Here is a 25346-nt window from a genome sequence, read left to right as displayed (position 1 = left end):
AGTTCTTTTTCTCCTGTCCAACTTTCACAATCTTTGAGTGGACTTCCTGATTTAGTAGAAGCTCTTCTGCTATTTCCACTGCCATCTTCTAAGTCACCCAAGATACATCTTGACCACCAAAGCCATACGTGCCATTATGGTATAGCACTACACTCAAGGAAGAAAAGTCTACAAAGATAAGTTTTTACTTTTAATTTTGTTCTTGTTTCCTCTAGCTAAAAATAACTAAAAGCAAATACCTTTAGCTTTTCCCTTGGTTTGTAAGGGAAAGAACCCTAAAGAACTAGAAGCTTTTCACACTTAACAATCAAAATCTGAAGGGAATTGGTATTGTGCTGGGATGGGAGTTTCAGACATGTGATTTTCTTTCTGGTAGGGTTTTGTGTCTGAAGCAAGCCATTTTATCTTGCTCCCAGGAGCACCGGCCATTTTTGTGCCCTTTTTTTGCCAGCTGATGCACGATCTCCACAATTTTTTTTATGTCCAGCTAAGAGCGCTATAGCCAGGGGTGGCCAGACTTGCTTAACATAAGAGCCACACAGAATAAATAAATAGATGTTTGAGAGCCTCAAGACATAAATGTCAGATGTTTGAGGGAAGGAAGGAAGGAAAAATTGAAAGAAAGGTAGAAAGAAAGCAAATCATTGGAGAAGGAGAGGTGGGAAAGCATCCTTAACTTTCAATGCATTCTCCAACCTGGCTTGGCTTGAAAAAGTGATTTAAAGAGACAAATGTATTTTCAGCTGATGGGCAGTGGGGGCTTCAAGAGCCACACAGTATGTGTGAAAAAGCCACATGTGGTTCCTGAGCTGCAGTTTGGCCACCCCTGGCTATAGGGCTATAGCAAAGCATCAAAACACTGAAAAGCATCAGCAACAGGATGCCTGGGCTCCACTGAGATGCCTGAGATCACTGCTGTTGACACTTGGTAACAAGTATCTCACTGGATACATAATTCAAGTGGGAGATCAGGGCACCAGGTATTGGTCTGTCAGCTGTTGCTAACCCTTCCATTCCCACATGTGACTCAGGGGAAAGTGATAGGTTTCTAGGTGAGTATGAGGCACACTTTTTTTGGGGGGGGGGGGGTGAGGGCTATTGCCACCTGGAGAGAAGTTGCCCTTAGGACAGCAGGCAGGACAGCCTGATGTGCACCCATCCATGTTCACACCACACAAAGAAGCACAGAAGCATGTCTTGTCCCTTTTATTAAAGTGCTTTCCTCAACAATTCCATTATATGCCAGACAAATTAGCAGTACAGAAATACCCTTGAACTGTGTATCTAATGAGGTAACGTATTACCAAGTGTCACAGCAGCAATCTCAGGTATCCCAATGCTGGTGCTGTTTCACTGTTTTGATACTTTGTTATATGCAGAGATTGTGTGCCGGCCAGCAAAAAAGGGCCAACACTCCCAGAAGTGCTACGGGGCATGCCACACAGCCTGCCATAGTGATTTCACCCTGGAAGTTGAAAACCTGGGGTTGAAAACTGGAGAAAGCTGTTCTTTGTCAGTAATGACTCAGTAACACCTCAGTGCCGGCCCGGGACAGCTGCAGAACTGTGGGAACAGGTAAAAGTATTCTTGTAGCAGCCAGTTACTGAAACGGGTCTGTCTGAAATGACAGCAGAAACCTGTTACTGTTCAGTAACTGATCAGCTGCCCTACTGGAATGCTTACATTATGTGAAATTCTTCCCAGAGAATGAGCATGCCTCATTAAATGCAAAGAATTCTTTGCCCCAAATCTGGAAATTGAGTAAAGAAATTGCAACATAATGGTACTTAGTATCAGAGATTACATTCATCTCCCATAAAATCTCAAATGACCCGAATTTATCTATACAAAAGGTTATACTCCCCTCTGTATTTCTAGTTACTACTATGTGAATATGTGAACACTGCTTTCTGTTGCTTGATTTGCTGCACAACTAACCAAACTGTCATTTTGACTTCAGACCCCTGTGTCTTAGCTTCTTGATTACAAAGTTCTATTAAACCAAAGACAGCATCAATTCACAAAGATAATCAAGGAGAAAGGTCAGTTGCTTATGAAAGAAAGCACTGACCTTTTAGTAAACCTCCAGGGTTGAAGTCAGCACTAGTTTGAAGTATTAAAATGCTGGGATCCCATGGTCCCTCAGTAGTAGGCTATTATCCTGACACCACTTACTTTCTGCTACAGCAGTGTTATTGCTGTTCTAAAAAACCAAGTCTGAAAACAAGTTAAAATGTATGAACAATCTCCCCAGAAAGTACTGTGGAAATGTTGCATGAAAAAGGTACGACAACTAGCATTCCTAATGCACTGAACATTTGTAGGTGTTGCAATTGAGAACTGGGAAAGCCTACTCTTGAAAAAAACCCAAGCTGACTAAGAAACACATCAGAAAAGCATCTGAATTGCTGGAAATAAACAAATGCAGTGCATAATTAGATGCAAAAATGTGCATGAACAAGTACTAGGCCATGCAAGACTATGGGATTTTTCACATGGCATTATTGCTTTGATTCTGGTTCCACACTTCTTCAGTTTATTCCACGTCTTCCACACGTTCTCTGGTGCCATTAGTTTTTGCCTTTAATTTTCTTTCTTTCTTTTCTTTCTTTTTTTTTTGCCTTTTATTTCCCCCATTTTGGGGACCACTTTTACCCTGATCATATTCTAGCAGCCAAATTTGAGTTACATTTGTTTGTGTGTTTAATGCTTCCTGAGATGTTGTTAGTTCCTTCCACTTCCTGTTTGGGACTCAGAAGTCTGCCATCAAATTTAGCTAAGCTGGTGGAAGGTCCTGGGTGGGTGACATAGACCCCATTGGCTGCTGGAAAAGCTACAACAACCCCCCTGGTGGAAGCCCTGCCTGAGAACAGGCAAGGAAGGGTAGGGTGGATGCAGCACAGAGATGAAGCAGGGTTCCACCACCAAGCCACACCTGCAGGAAATCCTACAGATGAAGCTGACAGGTTCTCCATCCTTCTTAGGCCAGCAGAGGCCACAGGAGAGTCCCTCTAACATAGCAGAAGAAGGAGAAATACAGGAAGGGAAGGCCTGGGACATGAGCCCAACCACCTCTGTTACTCACACCCAGTAGAACCACACCCTTTTCCATGGGGTTTTAAAGGAACCCAAGTCTGCTCTACCCACAGGAAATCCTGTAGCCAAGGAGGATGGACCAAACCTCTACCTTCCAGACAGAGAAGAGTAGAGGAGCAGAGTTGAGCAAGGAAGAGAGAGGTCAGGCTGAGATACAAACCCGTCCCTTACCAGTGACTGAGGCTTTGTCTGCAGCCTGCTGAGAAAGTGTGCTGGAGAACACAGCAGTTCTAGGCTTAATTCAATTTTAATGCCATCTACAACCAGCAGAGATCTGATACAATTTACAGAGATTAGAATAACAATTTTTTGAATGAGTATACAGATAATCAATGTAAGATCAATATAAACTATTTAGGATAAAACGGTAAAAGTATAATACTTATTATAATAAACAATTTAAAATCAAATTAATGTTAATGTTTTACTTTAGTACATAAAATATGTTTGCAAACTTTACAAATGGCTGAGAAAAACCTTGCTCATGAAGCTGTAATCTGTGAGTTAGTTTCCATAAGAAACCTCTTTGTGATTTCAGAATCACAGTGACCTGGGAATCTAGTAACTAGATAAAGGAATAGTAAACTTAATATGTATCTTTTGGTAAAATCAGCACAAAAGCAAAACATGTTTAACTGTTTCAACAGCACTAGCACCACAAGGCCAAACCCTCTCAAGCATGGGAATCTTTCTATATCTCCCCACTAAAACTGAAGAGGAGAGTATGCACCATCTAGCCAAGGAAAATGCTCTGCGGTGGGCAGGATACTCCAAGGATGAGAGGTATTGCAACTGGCATTGCAATATATCTTCTGTTGTCCAGTGCCAAAAAATAAGATGCTCCACTAATATCTTGTCATTTGATGTCAAGGACCCTCTCTCTGTTTAATAATGGCTTTTGCCTGGTCTAGACCCATAGCAAGAAGAGACTATGGGGAAAATCCTAAGGTCATCAACTTGTGATAAACCACAGTTAGCCAAGGGGATCTAAAGCAATTCTGAATGGCAATCATTGGGGACAGTGATTCAGTTTGAGCCAGAAGTTAATAGAGGTGAGACTTACCTTTGCCTCTATTGTTGTCAGGCCAGATTTCAAATGCAAACTGGCATTGGAAACACATCTAAACAGACCAAAACCATCCTTAAAAACTTAAATTGAACCTTCTCCAGAGCAGCAAAGCTGGAGGACAGTGATGACGCTGTGTTGGTGAGCTCTGAGGATTTAAAGGCTCTCCTAGGCTCCATCCCTCCCTCATGAGTCAGAGCCTGATAGGTCGATGACTATGGGACAACCCTACCGTCTCTCTCCTACCTTGCTAATGAGGAAGTTTTATTCTTTGTGTCAGTAAATTTTCAAGTCTTTTTACAATCAGCGACCCAACAACTTTTGGTAATACCCAACCCCAGAGACGTCCATCTGGCCTCAATGAAGGCCAGGGCCTTTTTAGCCCTGACCCCTGCCTGGTGGGATGAGCTTCCCCTGGAGATCCAGGTCCCGTGGGATCTGCTTCAATTTCACAGGGCCTGTAAAACAGAGCTCTTTCACCAGGCTTTCAACTGAGGAAGTGGGCGTCATTTGTTACCGGTCTCCCTCCCCCCCCCCGCCCCACATTCCATTCCAGTGCTACAAGACCTGCTGGATCCGGACAATAGGCCATGTCTATGAGGCGGAATCTGCCATCTTAGTGTTTGTATTTTTAGATTTTATATATTTTAAATTGGTCTTTTACTGTTTTTACTGTTGACTGTTTTTATGATGTAACCCATCCTGAGCCTGTTCTACGGGAAGGGTGGGCTAAAAATTGAATAAAATAATAAATAAATAAATAAATAAAAATACTTATCTGAGAAGGATATATTTCTATATTACTATAAGAAGGCTCAGGATTTATCATTGCTCATCCCTTATGCATACAGCAATTGGCATCATTTTCTTTTCTCTGCCTAGAACTGTTGTTGGTTTGCTGCAGCCATGTGCTTCCTTGCACTTCAGAAGGCACAGGAGCACTCACTGCTATTTCTAACCACTCAGCCTTCACTCTTTGCCTTGAGAGCCAATGTGCTGTAGTGATTAAGTGCAGCAGACCCTGATCTGGAGAACCGGGTTTGCTTCTTCACTCCTCTACATGAAGCCAGCAGATTAACCTTGGGTTTGTCACAGTTCTCTCTGAGCTCTCTTAGCCCCACCTACCTCACAGGGTGTCTATTGTGGGGAGAGGAAAGGAAGGTGATTGTAAGCCACTTTGAGACTCCTTTGTGAGAAAACCTTTAATATTACTATATCATGCCCAGTTAAGTATAGAAAGTGAAAGTGTAATCCTTAACTGTATTATCTAACATTTCCACCCAGGCTCACTATTCCTGTATAGGCTTTTGTGACTATTTTAACATATTGCCTTGTCCAAACACACTGTATAACTGCAGCACATTCTTCTTTAGTGACATAATGTGCAATTTGGAAGGAAAAAGTAGGAGTAATTACTGATGTAATAAAACATGAACATACTGGAGATGACTGCATGGAATTTTAATTAGGGAAAAGCAGAACACGTTATGATTTTCCTATCCCCAACCTCACATCTGATTTTCATGGATTCTTAAAATTTAGTTTAATCTTTCAAACATAGAGACATAAAAGAATTATGAAGCAGTAAGTATAAATGCCTTGACCTGGGTAGCCCAACCTTTTCAGATCCTGGAAGCTAGAATGGTTGGCCCTGACTAATATTTGAATGGGAGACCACCAAAGAAGACCAGGGTTGTTATGCAGAGGAAGGCAATGGCAAACCATCTGTGAACATCTCTTGCCTTTAAAAGCTTAAAGTTGGTTGCAACTTGACAGCAAAAAAAAAAAAGAGTATAAGCTTCTACCTTCTTACAGTAAGATATGTAATAAAATGTAAATATCTGAGAGGCTGATTCTTTTTATTTTGTTTGTGCTTACATCTTGCTTAGACGTAAAACCACAGCAAGATAGGCTGTGATAGTAAAAGATTAATGCCCTTGCCATAGTAACATGCTTAATAAAGAAGCTTAACTTTATCCTTAAGGCATATAAAACAACTTACGTGCATTACTGTGTGAAGTAACAACTTCAATAACCCAGTATTATATAACATTCAGCATTCTTGTTTCTGAAGGCAGGAAAAGTAAGACTTATGAAAAAATACAGATAGAAAGATGTATCTATTACATCTGTAGTAGAAATATTTTGCTGATAAAAATATAGCAAAAATAAGATCACAACATTTTGTAGTTTCCTATAACAAGAATATTTCTGGTTACAAAAAAATAAGGCCATCTGGATCTGAATGTAAGACCCAGTTTCAAATATGTCCTTGGTAAAATCTTACCTAAAATTTTAGTCTGAAATTACAACCTGTTTTCAGACACCTGTTTTCCATATCCTTCACATCAGTATACTGAACAATATTTCAAAGTGTCTATTAAGGACTTTCAAGACTATTTAATGTGGCCTCCTTTAAACTGAAGGCTTTCAAGTGGTTTAATCTTCCTTTCCCATCTGTTACAGATTTTCTAGGATTACCAAGACAATAAAAAGTTAAAATATGAATTATGCTTTAAAACATTTTTTACTTACTATTACATTAATAAAATTTAACAAACTCATCCATGTAACACGAAGCTTAGCACAAGCCATTCCTCCACCAGAAACATTAAATGTTGGTACTGGGAATTCATCATTTTGTCATTTTTCTTTTCTGTCTAGTTCATACTAAAGTTATAACATGAGCACTAACCTCCCACGCTGCTATCCACATTACTCTGGAGATAATATGTGAAAAATATAATACCAAGAGGTTAATAAACATGCCAAGTTTTCATTAGGACTAAAATGTTTAGTCAATTAATCAGAGTAAATCAATTAAAAGCTATTGATTTAAAATGTGCTCCTGTTAAATGAGCAACAGATTTCTTAAAAATTAATTTTAATACAAGCACAGACAAAAAATGGATAGCAAGCACCATCTTAAAAAATGGTTCTTACAATTGTGTTTGCTGTTACAAATGCATGTGCATGTGTGAGTGTTCGTGTAAAGTGCCATCAAGTCACAGCTGACTTTTGGCAACCCCATAAGGTTTCCAATGCATGTGTTTAAGGTGACTTGTCGTTGCCTTCCTCTGCACAGTCATCTCCTTGGTTGCCTCCCATCTAAGTACTGACCCTGTTGAGCTTATCAGATCTGATGAGATCAAGCTACACTATACCATTCCACATCCCTGTGACAAAAGCATGCATTGTTTAAAAACAAAAGCTCTGCCTTTCTCAAAAAACAATGCTTTTATTAATATTTAATTAATGGTTTAAAAACCCTTATAATTAATGGAGATTACTTTAAATGTGTGACATTCTAGGTTGCATGATTATAATTGTATCATAGTCTACCAAGAACACAGTTGTATGGCTTAAAAGTAATGCAGACTACAACCCAACATTTTTCTGGTAGATCTGTGGGCTAATAAAGGGCCTCTAGGCCAGAGGTGTCAAACTGATTTGTTACAATGGCTGGATCTGACATAAATGGCACTTAATAGCAGCTTTGATTGGTTTAGGTGCAATATGCAGAGGGGTAGTAGGTGTGGAGATACCAGCGTTGGTAATGAGACAGGAAATTTAGGTCTCAATTCCATCCAGGAGAATTCAGTAGAGGAGGATGCAAAGAATAAATGGACATAAATCTGACATTAGAAACCACAACATTCAGTTGCTGACCTAAGAGTAACAGTGCTCTTACAAAGGAATTTCAAAGGAAGATTAGAAAGAGACTGCTAAATTGCTTTTGATAATGAAGCTCAAGACCATACATCCTTCTGGACTGAACTAAGAGCTAGTTTTCCTGTCTCTTTACCAATGTGTGCTGTTATCATCTGGCATCTGAAATCACTCTCTAAAATATAAGGGCCAATCCGAGTGTTCTAATTCCTAATCAGGGTGTTTTTGAAAGAAAATAAATCCAGATAGGAACAGAGAAATAATTTTTTTTTTAAAAAAACCCCCCAACTTTTCAGAATAAGCCAAAATAACTTCCTCTATGAACATTGTGCTTATCAGAAGAATGCATCCACTCAAGAAGAAGTGTGCTTCCACACCGAAGCTTACACCTGGAATAAAAACATTGTTGGTCTTAAGGTGCCATGATGGGACTCCAAATTTATTTTCTCTCTCTATTTCCTCCCAAAGAGGAGCAGCAGCAAGGAAAAGGAAGCAGAAGCTCTGTCTGTGTGTGAGTGACTGAGTGTGTGAGAAAGGCTTGTTTATGTATCTCTCCTGCATAAAGCAGGAAACAGCCATGGAGCTAGCTCTCTCTCTCTCTCTCTCTGTATGTGGGTGTCTGTGTGCCTGCGTGTGACAGGTGAGGGGAGGGAGGCAAGATCATGTGAAAATTCGCAGGATCATGTGAAAATTTAGGGGGAGGTGCTTGTGAGTTTCCTGCATTGGGGTTGGACTAGATGACCCTGGAGGTCCCTTCCAACTCTATGATTCTAAGAGTCATGAAGCAAAGAGCCACCAAGGGAGCTGGGGAAAAAGGAAGTGATGGTGCAGCTGCAGCAGCAGCCCTAGAAATGAAAGCAGGAGAGGGAAGTTGCTCAGGGGACATATTTGAGCCTTGTGTGGGTCTGATTCATCTCACAGGTCAAATGTTTGACACCATGCTCTAGGCATAACAGAGGGGCTCTATGTAAGGATTCTGAATATGCTGGTCAACAAAGAACAGGAAAAGCTCTTAGATACAAGTTACTGGGATACTCATGTATTCAAATAAGAGACAGCATACATTCCTCAACTCTGAACCACTAAGAGATCTGAACAAATTCTCACCCACCAAACAACACATACCTCACTAGTTCCTGAGAAGCAGAGACTGAAATGAAAACTGAGGAGAGGGGCAAGAGGGGGAAAAAAAATTCACACTCTCTCTCTCTCTCTCTCTCTCTCTCTCTCTCTCGGCTTGGCTTCGCGAACGAAGATTTAAGAAGGGTGCAATAGTCCACACACACGTGAGCCTCAAATAACAGTGTAAGAAATATTTTATCACTATGTGGAAGATTAGAAAGAGAACATGTTCCTACTGATAAAATGCTCTTTGGAAGCACCATGTGCTTTTATACTTAATTAGTTCTCACAAAACAATTTCCCAAGAACAACACTTTCCCTGTAAGCTCTGTTCCTCATATATACATGTACATTTCCCACAGCTCTTCTGTGCTGAATTTTATTTTCCCTCAGAGAAAACTGCGACGACTAATGTGCTATCCAGTGTTATTACAATGGTTTCATCTACTCCTGACCTTCCCATAACCAAAGGGCAAAATATATTCAAATTTAACATAAGGCAGAGAGGGAATGTTAAAAAAAATATTTATTCTATAGTACTGAAGTCACAGCAAATCTAATGTATACTAACATGTTTGAACTGGCTATATACTGGAGGTTGCTTTGACATGGCTGACAAGGCAATTTTTACAGTACAGAAAAACAAAGCAAAGCATATTCACAATCCATTGCTTGTTGTGAGACATTGTTCTCTTGGGTCTTTTTATCACGTAGGCCATTAATAAGGACCTGTTCTCAACATCTTCCACTGTACTGAAACCAAAAGGGCACTAACAGGTATAAAATTCCTAAACCAGGTAAGTTACTAGGATTCTCGTGTATTCAAATAAGACAGAACATAAAATCCTATGCACCACCCTTATAGCAGTAATACAGTATATTTTGTTTTCAGCTTCAGCGCCCTTGACAAAATACCTATCAACCCAAAGATGCCACCCATCTTCCACAAAAACCTGAACTGCATATAAAAATATGGGTGTGCATAGGAAATAGCAAAATACCTGAACCAAAAATATACATGAAAACAAGGCTTTTTTGTAGTAGGAACTGCTTTGCATATTAGGCAACACCCCCATGATATAGCCAATCCTCCTGTGCTTACAGTAGGCCCTGTACTACGAATCCTGAAAGCTCTTGGAGAATTGGCTACATTAGGGGTGTGTGGTCTAATATACAAGTAGTAGTAGTAGTAGACCTTTATTGGCATTGAAGGTCTAATATACAAAGGATTTCCTGCTACAAAAAAAGTCCTGCATACCAGCCACATTTCTGCTTTGTTACAGGAGATGGACTTATAACATTCCTATTCTATTGATGTGTTCCCCTTGTCATATGATAATGTGCATCACTTTCTGATCAACTGAAGTAAAAATACAAGCTTAACACTTCCCATAAGCTTCCGTCATGGTCAGATCTGGGATCATCACAAAACTGGCACACTTATACCTAACAAAAATGTCATCTACATTTCATATAATATCAATGAGTGAGACTGATAATCTTTGATATGGCAAACATTACTAACAATAAAATTTCTGGTGAATTAAACAATTCCAACCCACACTTGAATCTCAAATGTCACCCCCATCTTTTAAAAGGGTCCAAGAGGAGATACGGGAAATTATAGGCTAGTCAGTCCGACTTCAATACCGGGAAAGTTGGTGGAAACCATTATTAAAGAGAGAATTTGTAGGCACAGTGATTAACAAATGTTATTGAGGAAGACTCAGCATGAGTTCTGTAAGCGCAGAAAAGGGCAAGTAGAATGATTAAAGGGTTGGAACACTTTCCCTACGAAGAAAGGTTAAAACACTTGGGGCTCTTTAGCTTGGAGAAACATTGACTGATGGGTGACATGATAAAGATTTACAGGATTATGAAAGGGAAAGAGAAGGTAGAGAGAGAAGTACTTTTCTCCCTTTCTCACAATACAAGAACTCGTGGACATTCAATGAAATTGCTGAGAAATCGAGTTAGAACTGATAAAAGGAAGTAGATCTTCACCCAAAGAGTGATTAACACATAGAGTTCACTGCCACAGGAGGTGGTGGCAGATGCAAGCATAGACAGCTTCAAGAGGGGATTGGATAAACATATGGAGCAGAGGTCCATCAGTGGCTATTAGCCATAGCATATTGTTCGAACCCTCTGTCTGGGGCAGTGATGCTCTGTATTCTTGGTGCTTGTGGGGGCACAGTGGGAGGGCTTCTAGTGTCCTGGTCCCACTGATGGACCTCATGATGGCACCTGGGGTTTTTTTTGCCACTGTGTGACACAGTGTTGGACATGGCTTCTCTTATGTTCTTATCTACAGGGCCGGCTTACCCACTAGGCAAACTAGGAAATAGGCAAACTAGGGCACCAGCAGGGTGGGGGATGCCAAATTTGGTGTCCTCTACCTCAAAAAAACCCAGCCCCCCATAGGGTATAATGGAGTGCTCAGTAGACATTTCCTTTCTCATAACCCTGAAGCAGGGGGAGGACCTCCAAACCAGAGGTAAGGGCGCCTAGTGGGTGTGCTGTCCCTGCTTGGAATACAACTGTAAGCAGGGCCCAGAGGGTAAATAGACTTACATGTAACATATATAACTATGCAAACAAAATTTCAGTCAAAAGTCTCAGTTTCCTACCTTACCAATTAAAGTTGTACCTTGTTTAAATATCAGTTTAGGTTTGAACAAGGAGGGACCCAAGATTCATGGAGGGGCAGGAATTCCATCCTCTCCCCCCCCCCCTTGCTCAAGGAGCAACCCACTTGCTGGTTTCCAGTCTTCCCTGCTCACCCATGCACAGTGCTGCCATCTCCATGACTCAGGGGGAGGCAGTGGTGACCCCTGCTCCCCCCCACACCTGCCTGAAGAATTTCCCATTCCTCCTCCTCCCCTCTTTCTCTTTTCCCACCTGTTCTGCTAAAATAACACCAACAGCAAAAGATAAATAAGGGATTTTCCTTAGGGGTGAAAAACCTTAATCTATTGACAGTGCAATCATAAACAACATTATATCGTGGCTTCAATGGACTCGGAGGGTATGTCTCTGTATAGGATTGCACTGGCTACCTCTGAATTACATAGATGATGCACTGGTGGCTTTCCATATTCAGAATATTTTTATAGGAAGATTATGCAGCTAAGCAGGTACAGAAGAAAAGCAAATTAAAAGGTATTGCATAGGACAGAAGTAGGACAATGTAATGCTCAGTCTCACCTTGAGAATGGCCTTTGTGCTGTCACATCAGCTTATATCAGCACCAAAGCTCAGCTGAATTGATTATAATAATTAGGAGTTAAATTAATACACCATGGTCCTTAATATCAGTGCCACCTTTGTTTCTCAGATGCTACTATCTTCATATTATTGAGCAGCGCAGTCTATGTTAAAGCAAAAGAAACTCACAGTTCAAACCTACAGTTTAAACTCATTTTGGATGAAGAAATTCTATTTAAGTTATCTCATTAAAAGCAAGTTTTGCACAATCTTAATTTACTTTACCTGTGATATATATGAAAATGGAAAAGGAACATCTAGCTAATAATCATGCAAAATACATATCCTGCAACTATGATGCATTTTTAGAGTTGTCTTTTTTTTTAAGCACTTCAAACCTTTTGATCTTTATATTTCCATAAAGTAGGATGTTCTCAGGCTCATAGGCAGGTATAAGTGATAAGTAAGCCACATCACAGATTATGAATTTATGTAGGATAATATTATGCCTTGAATGTTTGATGTGGCCAGAGGCTGAATAGCTATATCTACACAATTAGTTCACACATATAAGCATTACTGGACTTTTTGATGATATAAGTTACAGCTGCTAGATGAAAGAGTGAATAGATCTTGTCATTTTTACTAGCAAGAGAGTGATTGAAGTTTTCATCATATGGCAGAAGAAATATAGAACTTTTGGAACCACTTCTGCTATTAGGTCTGAATAATCTAATGCTACAATTTTAAACTTACAGGATGTTCATTATCGCTCAGTTCACAAGACCTTTCATACTATATGGTTTGGAGAATCCGAGATAACCTGCAGGTCCACATGATCCCTTTTCACACCTGGAGACTTGTTTCACTTTCAGTTTAAACCAACTGTAATTTGGCATGACATCAAAATAGGTCCATTATGTTTCCTTCAAAGCTAAAAATTGGAAACGATAGTTTCCAGTTCTAATATACAACAAAAGCATTACATTGTCTGCCAATTTTGAAATAACATCTAACTAGTTAGTGCTTAACAGCAAACTGAAAGTGAAACTGAATGAGAAGGGAACAAAAAGACATGCTAGCCCTGCTTAATTTTTGATACTTATTCTGGACAGAGCTGTTTGTATCTCTTTGCTATGTACTTATCCTTTTGCCTTATCTCTGAATTTGCTTCATGGGGTGCTACCATACCACCACTTATACTGAAGAGACATTATCATACTGCTAATCTCAGTATGTCTTTTTACTATGTGTAAAATTTAGCAATAGCATATTGTCATGATTAAAAGGCACTCTGGGTTCCTAACCACTTTCAAAGGAGCTGCCTTACTGAAGCAGACTTTTATTTATTTATTTATTTATTTATTATATTCAATTTATATCCTGCCCTACCCCACTTTGACCTTTTGCTGATGTTGCTTCAACAAGGAAAGCAGAATATGCAGAATACAACCAGTGTATAAGAGTGCAGACTTTTAACAGCACATGTATAACATGTTCAGCTGACTGATACATAGTTAGCAACAATAATTGATAAAGGACATCAAGTGATTAGAAATAGAAATGGTGCCAAGACAAGACTGACAGCTGCTTGCAAAGAAACCAGCAATCTGGCATGCAGGAAAAGGTACCATTTTCTATCTTTGTTCCGTTGCTTTGTAATGCAGACAGAATGTTATCACTTAATGCACACTGAAAGTTTAAACAAGAACAATCAAAATGAAATGAAACAGTAATACAATTCCTTGAGCGGAGAAAAATAGATAATGCTGCTGTAGGAAAACTGTATAATAATAATAATAATAAAAATAACCAGGACAGTCAGCATTGGAAAGAGTACAGGGGCTGATTCAAGGCAAGGGTGCACGTTGACTTATAAGTAGACTGCATGTCTGGCCATTTAGTAACAACAATGTGATTATTTCCAAGACTGATTAGCAGTGATGTTGTATAGAGTTAACATTTAGAAACCAGATCTCAGACTCCAGATAAAGCAATGTCATCATTACTTCACAGCATACCTGACCAGCCCACATGGTATGGCAGGAGGCCGTCTGCCTGTGGGGCTCATTGGCAGGAGAATTTAAGTTGCTGCTGTGTATGCTGCTATGTCAATTCTGGGAGTGCTATGTCACTTCTGGGAGAAACTAGGCTCCTAGAGCTACCCTACGTCATTTCAAGGTTTTCCCTAGAAGTGAAATAGCTGTGCATACAATGGAATGGCTACCCATGTCCTTGCCCCCTATGCTCCCACTTGTTGTCAGGCGTGACCAAGTAGCCCTAGCCCACATACATACAATCCTCCGCCAGATCACAGAACTCCAAAAGCCTTCTACAAATTGTTTCAGTCATTTGATTTCATTGTAAGACTAGCTGGATACAAATACAATTTGTACCATTTTGATTTATTCTTCAAGTCTGAAGAAGAAATAATTTTAATACCAACTGTATTCACTGACTGTTTAATTAAGTCATTAATTAATCATGCATTGAAACTATAAAGTTTTAATAGGATTTTAATTGCCACTGTCTTTTATGCAAACTATTCTGTAACTAGTGTCAGTTACCTTGATCCAGAGACACCAGTACAATATGGCTCTGTGCACAACTCATATCACATGTAATAATTTGACACAGATCTGTACTCACCTCTGGAATCAGGGATACCAAAAAGTTCTGCAGCTATCAACAGAGGATGCTAGTGATGCCTGTATATACAGCAGCACTGTGAACTGATTTTGTGCAAACTGACAGTTATTTTTAATTGCACTGAGGAATCCAATATGAATGCATGTATAAACCACCTTATTACAATGGTATTCACTCCACAGAGCCACATTTGCAATTCCCATCAATCAAAAGACCCACATGATACTGTATGCCTTGCTCACTACCCTAGACATACAATAATATACCACTGTAATACAGCCCGTTTAAATTACCAGAGGGCCCTGGATTGTTTCTCCTCCACTACTATTGAATTGTGGTTAAACTGCCATGTGTTCTGTAATCACCAAAGGGTCTATCCCCCACCCACTCCACAAAAAAGTTTTTTCTAGAATAAAGACTCCCCCTGGTGGATCTGTTATAAAAAAGAGGCTCTGTGATTTACTTGATAATCTTGATTTACTTGATAATCAAAACGTTTGAAAAGTCATTTTCTTCAAGAACTAATGTAAAGTTTACAACCGCTTCCTACTATATGACATCACCATTCACTGAGTAACACCTTTATCACGTATCAGAATACAACTCTTGATGAATTTCCAACTATATTTGTTCTGTTTAAAGAACTGAATGCATGGACATTTCTTTCCCTTCAAATACCAGTAACATTCTTGCACCATTTAAACAAACTAATTATGCTCCAGAGTATATTTATCTATACTGGAGATTATACAGATATAGAACTATTTGCAGAATGAGTCTTCATCAAACACTTTATTAACTCTACCGCTTTCCAATCCATTTCTTTATATATACACAGGCATCAATGGAATCCATTTAAATTTTGGACACTGGAAAGAACTCAAAGTACATATCTAATTTTGGAGTCTAATTTGCATGGTTTTGTTTTCAAAATACAAACCCTCGAATACTTCACAGTTTTTCTTCAGTATGTAAAGTCTCATTTTTATTGCTGCATCCACAGGCAGAACAGATATTAGGTGCAAGGGATAGAACACATTTAAGGACAATCAAATTCCTTTATTATTTTCCGTGTGTTAAGTATAGCATAGGCCAGGTCCTAGCCCCACTACTTCAACAGCAAGGCCAGGGTCCTGGCCTCACTACTTACCACTCCCGATTTATAAATTTTAATTCTTGTGCTCGTTGCCACCGTGGGACCTTGTGTTTTGAGTCAGAGGGGAGAAAAGGGAGGGCAAGGAGATGGCTAGGTGGAAGAGAAACAGTGCTAGGAGGGTCGCCTGGCATTTCCCTTCGGCCTTCCATGATGGTTGAGTCAGGCCGTGTCTGAGGCAGTCAACGGGGGAAAACCCAGGGAAAAGACAAGGCCTGTAATTCTGCCTCAGAAGAGAGACACCTGCCTCAGCCTCCTCCTCCCCCCCACCCCGATGTGAAGCCAAAATGAAGAGGTGCAGTGCGACCACCCACCATGGGGGCTGATCTACCCACCTGGAGAGGAGAGAGAAGATGGCTGATGACAGCTGCCCAGATGAGTGAATGGCTGCCAGGGGGACATCTGGCACAGGGGCACAACTGGAAGACAGAGGGAGGGAGCCAGCAGCAGGGGTGTGTGACCAGTGAGGAGGCACTGGAGGTGGTGGGGAGGAGGTCCATGCTGGTCATAGAAGGGGATGCCCATTTGCACAGCAGTTCCATTGGAAGTGGGATGGGGGAGACCAAATTCCCCCCCTCACATTAGATAAAGCTGATGGGTTCATATGTGAATACAATACACAATACAATATGCAGGTGTCCCTTCTTTTGCATACATGGGGGCCCCGCCCAGCTGGTGACTGGGATTGGGGGAAGAGGTTTTTAATAATCCCTATATATGAGGACCCCCATGGTGCAGAGTGGTAAACTGCAATATTGCAGTTAAAGCTCTGTTCATGACCTGAGTTCAATCCAGGCAGAAACTGGGTTCAGGTAGCCGGCTCAAAGTTGACTCACCCTTACATCAGTAAAATGAGTACTAAGCTTGCTGGGGGTAAAGTGTAGATGACTGGGGAAGGCAATGGCAAACTACTCCATAAAAAGTCTGCTGTGAAAATGTCGTGATGCTACGTTACCCCAGAATCAGAAATGACTGGTGCTTGCAGAGAGGACTGCCCTTACCTTTTTAATTTCTACATGGCTATGTGCCCCACTAAACAAAAAATCCTGGCTCTGGCCCTGGTTCTTTGATATATTAGTTATGAACAATATACTAACTTGCAAATAATAACATTGTCATTCGTGACCAGCACTGTTAACTGAAGCTTCCTGGGAAAAAACTGCTTCTGTCTTTGGACATAACAGTCAGGATTGGATACATGAGAATCATGTAGGATGCTTTGACAGGGAGACTGTTGATAATGAAATAATGAACAGGTGAAGGTTCACAGTTTCCACTCTATAATGTTTATAGTTTAACTCTATAAGGAGTTAAAGTGAGACAACAGCCTCACGTGGCAGATTTGGGGTGACTCACTGTGTGACCCTTCCCCCTGTTTCCTCTGATAACTGTTCCTACCCCAGAGTAACTAACTCCCATTCCCCAGCATTATGAAACATAGCACTGCAAGCCACACATACTCTGTAAGGCTTCCTGAACTCTCAGGGGACAAGGAGTCAAGGCTAGCATGTGGAAAAGCCACGCAGTGGCCTCAGGTGGTACCAATGATTAGCCAAAACTGTCCATCCATCAGTCACAGCCACTTCACTCCTAAATACTGACTTGAAAGATGTTAATTTAAAAAGGAATTCACTTCTAGATAAGTATGTATAGCCTCATAACAGAGTTCTTTGGAATTCATAAATTAAATCCATATCCTATCTCCTGTGTCTCTCAATAGAAATTTCAGTAACTCATGATGTAAATAATGCAATTTTTAAAAAATTAGGATATCATATTATAGATCAGGGTGTCAAATGTGTGGCCTGAGGGCCAGATCAGACTCCTGAGGGCTCTGATCAGGCCTGCAAACATCTCACTGTCATCTGCTAAGTTCTCTCTCTATTGCTTCCTTCTGCATCACAGCTTGCTTTCCCAGGCTTGCTCATCGCACAAGAGCAACAGATCAAAGCTTCTATGTTCCCCATTGGCTGACCAGAACGTGAAGCAATTTATGTACAAAAGCTCACAATGCCCAGCCATTTCATGTTTTCTCCTGGTTCTTAGGTTCAAAGCATTAACCATGAGATTGCTGCAATGAATGTCAATAAATCTAAAGTAAGTTTGCAGCTTTCACACACACACACCTGAACAGCATACTCAAGATTGCTACAGCACAGACATGTCTCCAGATTTTGATGCAATAATTCAGATCAAGAGGTGTCAGTTATCAGAGTATTAAATAAACACAATATTGCAAGAGTGCTAATCTTTTAAGCATATTTTAAGTTGTTTTTTTTTTAAAAAATATTTGTGTTTGTATGTGTCCTTTATAAAGTTTATATCTCCACCATCTGGCATTACATTTTATGACACACATAACCTGGCCCTACAAGGTCTCATTTATGTCAGATGTGGCCCTCATAACAAATGAGTTCAACACCCCTGGTGTAGATAGCTACACAATACAATATGCATTGTCAATATCACAGTCATTCTTCTTGAATATGTGCTTTTCAGAGCCAACTGAAACTTAACAGAAAAGGCACATGATATAGTCCAAGGGTGGCCAAGCTTGCTTAATGTAAGAGCCACATATAATAAATTCTAGATGTAGGAAGGAAGGAAGGAAGTTGGGGCAGGGAGTGAGAGGAAGAAATAAACCAACTTTAACTTTAAATACATTCTCCAAGCTGCCAGCCAATGGGGCACTAGGGGCTTCGAGAGCCAAACAATATGTGTGTGAAAGAGCCACATATGGCTCCTGAGCCACAGTTTGGCCACCGCTGTTCTAGTCCTTCTTTGGTGAAACAACTATGGACTTAAAAATCAAGATTATATGTTTAAATACCCCTAAATACAATCAACCAATAAAAGAGATCCTAGCTGGAGGCAAGCTAGCACATAGGGGAAAGGATGTCTGTTCCAAAACAGGCAGAGAAGCCATACAGGAGGGCTTTGACATTTGTTTCTGTACATAAATTGTATCCTTATCTTACTGAGAAAATAAAATTTACTTCACAATTGTTACAACACTCTAAAAATGTCTTGCATTACTATATACACCATACTTAAATGTTCTCAAAAATACACCATACTTAAATGTTCAAAATAACCATCATATTTTGAAAACATCCCTTTGATAGATAACAATTTTATTCATAACACAGTGCAGTCTTGAATTCATTTGAACAAGCAAACTCTTTCTTCAGGGGCTGTACAAAGATTCTAGACATTTGTTTCCCTTCAACAACTCTTCAGTATCATTCATACTAAAAGACTATGAAGAGCTATTCTTCACATGCGCCATAAAACTAAAAGACATGGCTGATGACAGGAACCCATACAAATGTCAGGGTCTACAGAACTGCAGAAAACAGAGTTACAGACTCTGACCTACTAGGTGGCAGAAATTGCCAGTCATAGACAAACCTCCAGCTGGGAGATGCCTGATTTAGATTAGGGTCTCTTTAGTCTTCTGTAAGTGACTTCTCAGAGCAATCAGATTCACTGGAGCTCTCTTGGGGGGGGGGGGATATGGGGGAAGGAGGGAAATGAATAGAAAGGCCAACAAGATAAAACCTGACTTCAAAGTTGTTCTGATAAACACCCAACTGCAGAAACATTCAAAAGGAATTGAAGAAGGGTGGTGTTTTCTGAAATCCCATGAAGCAGTAATTTTTTTAAAAAAAGGAAACTGGGCATCTTTTAAAGGAGTCTATGACCCCATCCCACAATTCTGCGGGGCATTCTGCCGTCCGCACTTTGAAGAAAAGACAGCAGAGACACACACCCTTATTCTCTGAGTCCAAAACATCAGCGGTGGGATTGAGAATATATTTCCAGTCCAGCCACCTGGTGGGTTGGACAACATTCTGCCTCAGAGCCCGAGGACAAGAAGTCCAGCTCAGATTCATACACGTCAGTCACTGTCATGTGCCCCGCCAGTCGCCCTCCCCCCCCGCCCCCTCCAAAGTGGTCTGACTCACCTTATGGTCCAGGACGCTGATATAGCCTTCCAAGGGGCGAGCGGGGAATCCTGGTAGGCGTCGCTGGCCGCTGCCGCCTGGCGGGCGCGGGCTCTGGGATTCCACGGTGGCTGTGGCCGCCGCCACCTGCTGCTGGCTTTGCTCTTTCTGGCCTCCGCCGCTGCCGCCTCCACCCCCACCGATGCTGCCGTACATGAGCAACAAGCTAGTGCACATGGTGGTGAGCGCTAAAGACACAGCCAGCCCATGTCGCTGCAAAGGGGACAAGGAGACACATTGAGAGCAGGGGGAGGGGCTAGGCCACCCGGGGCGCAGAACCGAAAGATGACCGGCAGCCCGAGCGGCGCTGTCTTCTGCCTCCCCCCCACTCAGAGTCGCCTGCCTGGCAATCGGGGCTAGGCGGCCGAAGGAGTGCCCACACCTCCGGGCGGGGGCTTCATTCGCAACAGCGCGCGGTTCACTCGCATCCCTGCCAGCCAAGCCAGTCCGCGGGGTTTGCGCCTTCTGGTTGCAGCCGTTGCAAGTTTGACTTTTGGGACGCTTCCTGCTCATTGAAACATTTTGGAAAGCCTGCCGAGGGAGGGCGGAACGGTCTTTTTCTCTTGCCCCTGTTCTGGTGTCTCAGAAATCGGGGCGGCTGGCTCCTTTTACAGTCTGCACAAGTTTCCAAGGAAAAGTGCTCCTCCTCATTGCCCTTCCGACACCTTCGCGCGCGGCCCCTGACTTTCTCCCCCCGCCCCCTTAGTCCTTTCATCTGTTCCCCCAGCTCCTTCTCTAGCCTAACATTCTCTCCCCCGCCCCCAGGCGGATATTCTGCTTTTGCATTTGAAACGACTGGCAGGAATTGTTGTAGGCAGACTTTATGCCATCCTCAGCCCCCTTTTAAGCAGGTCGGCTTCGCCACCCTGCCTGTTGTGCTCTTTCTCCCCCCCACCCCGTACCCCCCTTCATTGCACATGAATTAATGGCTGGGTGAAAGTTATCTGCTTTTTTCTGCAGGTCTGAGCCCCGTTAGCAAAAAGCCCACAAACTGGACAAAGCTATACATCTGAGTAAGGGTGAATTACCCTAGGCAGCTCTAGAAAGGATAAAAGATGCCCTCCCCGCGGCAAACACCCACGTCAGATTGGTGGCTTCGTTTCAAGTCCCCGGGTGATCTGGGATCATTAGTTCCTACAACTGACTTACCATCAGCGTCTTCATTTTTGAGCACCTCTTTATACCGAGATCTCAGGCTTGACCATCCGAAGCCACTTTTTCCTCTAGGGTTTCCATTGCGAAGGAGCTAGGGACATTGTTTTCCGGCCCTCCCCCCCCCCCCCCCTGTCTGTCAGGATTGAGAGCGAAAAATACAAAAATCAACAGCGGAATCAGCCCAACCTTGAACTGCCGTAGAAAGCACGGCTGTTGCAGAGATTAGAGACAGAATTAAAACCGGACCCTTTTAGAGTCTCCCAGTGATCTACACCACTACCGACTGCCGAAGCTTTCTGGGTCCTAAGCCACGCCATGTCCTACTATCTTCCCCGGCTCGGAGACAGTTTCACGGTATCTGGGAGTTAGCTGTTGCTCTTATTTCAGTTCCTTTTATTCCTAGGATAAAAATCTCATCTTGTTAGGAAAGCTACTTCTTCTCTTTATGAAAGAAAACAAATCACCCCAGGAGAGAATAATACATCCTATTTCACTGCGCTCTCAGCTCTACAATGTCATATTTAATCGGTGGGTGGTCTTCTCTGATCAACAGAAATGACATACTTTGAAAATACAATAGCAGTATACCTTGCGGGCTCGACACCAGTTGTATTTATAAAATCCTATTCGAAATACAATCCCCAGCCTTTTGGGGAGGGGGGGGGGTTTGAAAGATTCACCAGCCCATAATTTTTGAGTATCAAATTTTTTGGAGAAGGTGGGATTTATGTGTATGTGTGTTCGTGCTTTTAATCTAATGCTTCAAGCACAAGAACACTAACTAGGTACTAAGAACCAATGAGCTCAATACGACTTACTTCTAAGTAAACAGTTTTGGTTGCACTGCCTTTTGTATTTATTTGTAACTTATTTGTTAAATCCACATTCTGCTTTTGATACTTAGGTTATTTAACTGCAGTTTTTAAAATTTCTTCTAAATATCATGACTGTGGCAATCATTCATATATCTTTTTATCATATAATTCTTCCTATGCAGTATCATTCTAATGACAGAAGTATAAAATCTAACTTAAACTTCATGCAAAAAATTAAGTATTGTATGGCAGTGGGTGTAGTATAGCCCGGTGATCTAAAGATTGTCTGGCAGCCTAAAACTCTGATTCTTTTTGTGATGAGTTAAGTTTATTTGGGGGACTGAGAGAACTGGGACTTAACCAAGGTCACCCAGCTGGTTTCAAATGGAAGAGTGGGGAATTGGACCCGATTCCCCAGATTAGAGTCCACCACTCTTAATCACTACACCAAACTGGCTTTCTTTCTTTCTTTCTTTCTTTCTTTCTTTCTTTCTTTCTTTCTTTCTTTCTTTCTTTCTTTCTTTCTTTCTTTCTTTCTTTCTTTCTTTCTTTCTCTCTTTCTTTCTCTCTTTCTTTCTCTCTTTCTTTCTCTCTTTCTCTCTTTCTCTCTTTCTCTCTTTCTCTCTTTCTCTCTCTCTTTCTCTCTCTCTCTTTCTCTTTCTCTCTTTCTCTCTCTCTTTCTCTCCAGTTTGGTGTAGTGGTTAAGTGTATGGGCTCTTATCTGGAGAACCAGGTTTGATTCCCCACTCCTCTACTTGCACCTGCTAGCACGGCCTTGGGTCAGCCATAGCTCTGGCAGAGGTTGTCCTTGAAAGGACAGCTGCTGTGAGAGCCCTCTCCAGCCCCACCCACCTCACAGGGTGTCTGTTGTGGGGGAGGAAGGTAAAGGAGATTGTGAGCCGCTCTGAGACTCTTCGGAGTGGAGGGCGGGATATAAATCCAATATCTTCTTCTTCTTCTTCTCTCTCTTTCTCTCTCTCTCTGTGAAATATGTGCCCCTTCAAAATAATCCATTTTCAAACTATTGCCTTGTGGTTAAATTAGTACTTCTTATGAATAAAATTCTGTTCTTATTGCATATAGCACATAATTGTAATATATACTGTCACATCTAACTTATAGCAGCAACATAGCATTAGAGATTATATTAAGAAGAAAACTACCAGCAAGCTAGCTGAACCATGGTTACAAATGCCATCTTTTTCAAGGCTGAAATAGTCATTGAGATACATTTTTCATCTTTATAATTCACTCATAAACTATCAGTGGAACAAATGCCATCTCTAGTATGTCAGAGAATTAGCACTTACAAGTAATGTTTTTAAAGAAGAAAGTAAAGTGATTGTCAGATATGCACAATTACTTCAACAGATGAACAATAAGCATGTTTTATTATCTAAAATAAGGCTACTGTCACTGAACAAATTATTGCTATTTATTCAATGTGTGGTTTAGGTCTGAATAGCATCCGTTGTTAATACAGGAGAATTAATATGAGAAGAATCTTATCAGGTCTTGGAAATTCTTTATCTTGTAGTCTCACTTGACACAAATTAGAGGAACAAAGGGCCAACTTGATGAATAATTGGAAATAGATGAACGGTGGCTCTTTAAGTCTTTCTACCAGGGACTACAAAGAAGAGTTTATATACATTTTACAACACTTTTTTATTTACTGCTAGCAAGCAGGTTGCTGGAACTGGCAAACTCTTCATAGCAAACTCCATGCCAAACTAAGACATGTGTATGATTAAGGTTCACAGATGTATGCTGGACATCTGTTACACAGTATGTCTAACCAAGTCATCAAGCTTATGAGTTCGCTAGAACTAGTTGCTATTGATTAAGTGGCTGAGCTAAAATTTGCAATTTAATGCTGAGCTTGCGTTGACTCATGTCCAGTTGTTTGATTCCTAGATATTTAATTAGATTGCCATGATGGTCATGGACACAGTTCTTGGCAGCCAAACTGGTATAAACAAATAAATGCAATGTAAATTTTGCAGCCGGTTTTTTGTGTAAATGTGGTGTGTCAAGGGAAATTTTAAAGTCAATTGGAAAACAGCCCAGTTACTTAATTAATGTTAAGGTCTGCAAAAATTAAACTCTTTAGCTCTGTATATGTTTGTTTTACATTATTTCTGTGTACATATGTGCACCATGGAAAATGAAAAGATTACACTATACTCTTAATAATTGGATTTATAAGTAGCCAAGGAGTATAGCTGAGTTTATAAACACTTAATTGACTTGCAAACAAGTCAATAAACCATTTTAAGAGTTCATCTGACTTTCTGGTTTCACTGAGAAGTGAATCATAACAGCAATAGTTTCCTTTTTAAAATGTAAGGGTCACTTAAATAACTGCTTTTTAAAAAATATCAGGGCCAGTTATAATGATATAATACAAATGGTACACATTACAGACCTGCATTGTGTAACTGCAAAAATGGAAACTTAAAAGATTCATGTACACTATAGAAATATGCTATATGAAGCTATAGCATGATTATAAATCTTTTTTAAAATGATAATATTAACCAAACATTAACATTTAACAGATACAAAAGGCAGATCTATAAGGCACACTGATGGAACTGTATTCCTACTAGGCTGGAAATCACCAGAAAATTTGTTGATACCATTTCCATCCAAGGAGTTCAGACCATTGTTCCTGGAATATCTCTTAACCAGATCTATTTAGCATGAGTTTTCTGGAGGATCACCAAAGACTAGCTTTCTGAAGACCGACAAAATGCTTTCCAGCATTTTAAAACAGACTAACAACTTCTTCATCCTATCGACCCTTATTACTAGAATCTGATTTACTTTTGAACTGCTTCTATGTTGTTTTTTGGGCAGGTGGGGAGGATATGTGAATGTATATTAATGTGCTTTTGAATTTTGAACCTGAAGTTGTACTGGCATATTACTTGTTCATGCTTCCGTATCACTATATTCCTGTAGAACCCTATGTTTGCAATAAAATTGTTGAAATTGAGGGGGGGGGGGACTTCTGCATGGGGCTTGAGGTCTACCCTTGAAGCACTTCACTAATTGAAACCAACCTCCACAGTTTATTTTTTCCCCTGGCATGAAGCAATATTACTTATTTAGTACATTTTTGTCTCACCTTGCTCCAAGGACTTAAACTGGCATATATAATTCTACCCTGCCCCCCCCCCCTTTATCCTTACAAAACCCTATGAGGTAGGTTAGGCTAAGAGAAGAAGAAGAAGAAGAAGAAATGCAGATTTATACCCCGCCCTTCTCTCTGAATTAGAGACTCAGAGCAGCTTACAATCTCCTTTAGCTCCTTCCCTCACAATAGACATCCTGTGAGGTGGGTGAGGCTGAAAGAATTCTCACAGAAGCTGCCCTTTCAAGGACAACTCCTACGGGAGCTA

At 40.8% G+C, this 25346-nt stretch overlaps 1 protein-coding gene across 1 annotated transcript in view; it reads right to left on the bottom strand.

The window, feature by feature from the left end:
- ST6GALNAC5 (ST6 N-acetylgalactosaminide alpha-2,6-sialyltransferase 5) overlaps positions 1-21421 on the bottom strand; it is a 110951-nt gene extending 89530 nt beyond the window's left edge. Inside the window, exons 1-2 of the mRNA XM_060232042.1 lie at positions 21119-21421; positions 19931-20182 (exon numbers count right to left, since the gene is read on the bottom strand). Of these exons, the coding sequence (XP_060088025.1) occupies positions 19931-20182; positions 21119-21133 (267 nt within the window). The 5' untranslated portion in view covers positions 21134-21421. The remainder of the gene's footprint in view (positions 1-19930; positions 20183-21118) is intronic.
- Between the last annotated feature and the right edge of the window lie 3925 nt (positions 21422-25346).

This window comes from Heteronotia binoei, chromosome 2 (assembly GCF_032191835.1).
Source record: "Heteronotia binoei isolate CCM8104 ecotype False Entrance Well chromosome 2, APGP_CSIRO_Hbin_v1, whole genome shotgun sequence".
Classification (NCBI taxonomy): Eukaryota; Metazoa; Chordata; class Lepidosauria; order Squamata; family Gekkonidae; genus Heteronotia; species Heteronotia binoei.
Note: the sequence above shows the minus strand (reverse complement) of the source record. Positions and strands in the feature narration are given on the sequence as shown.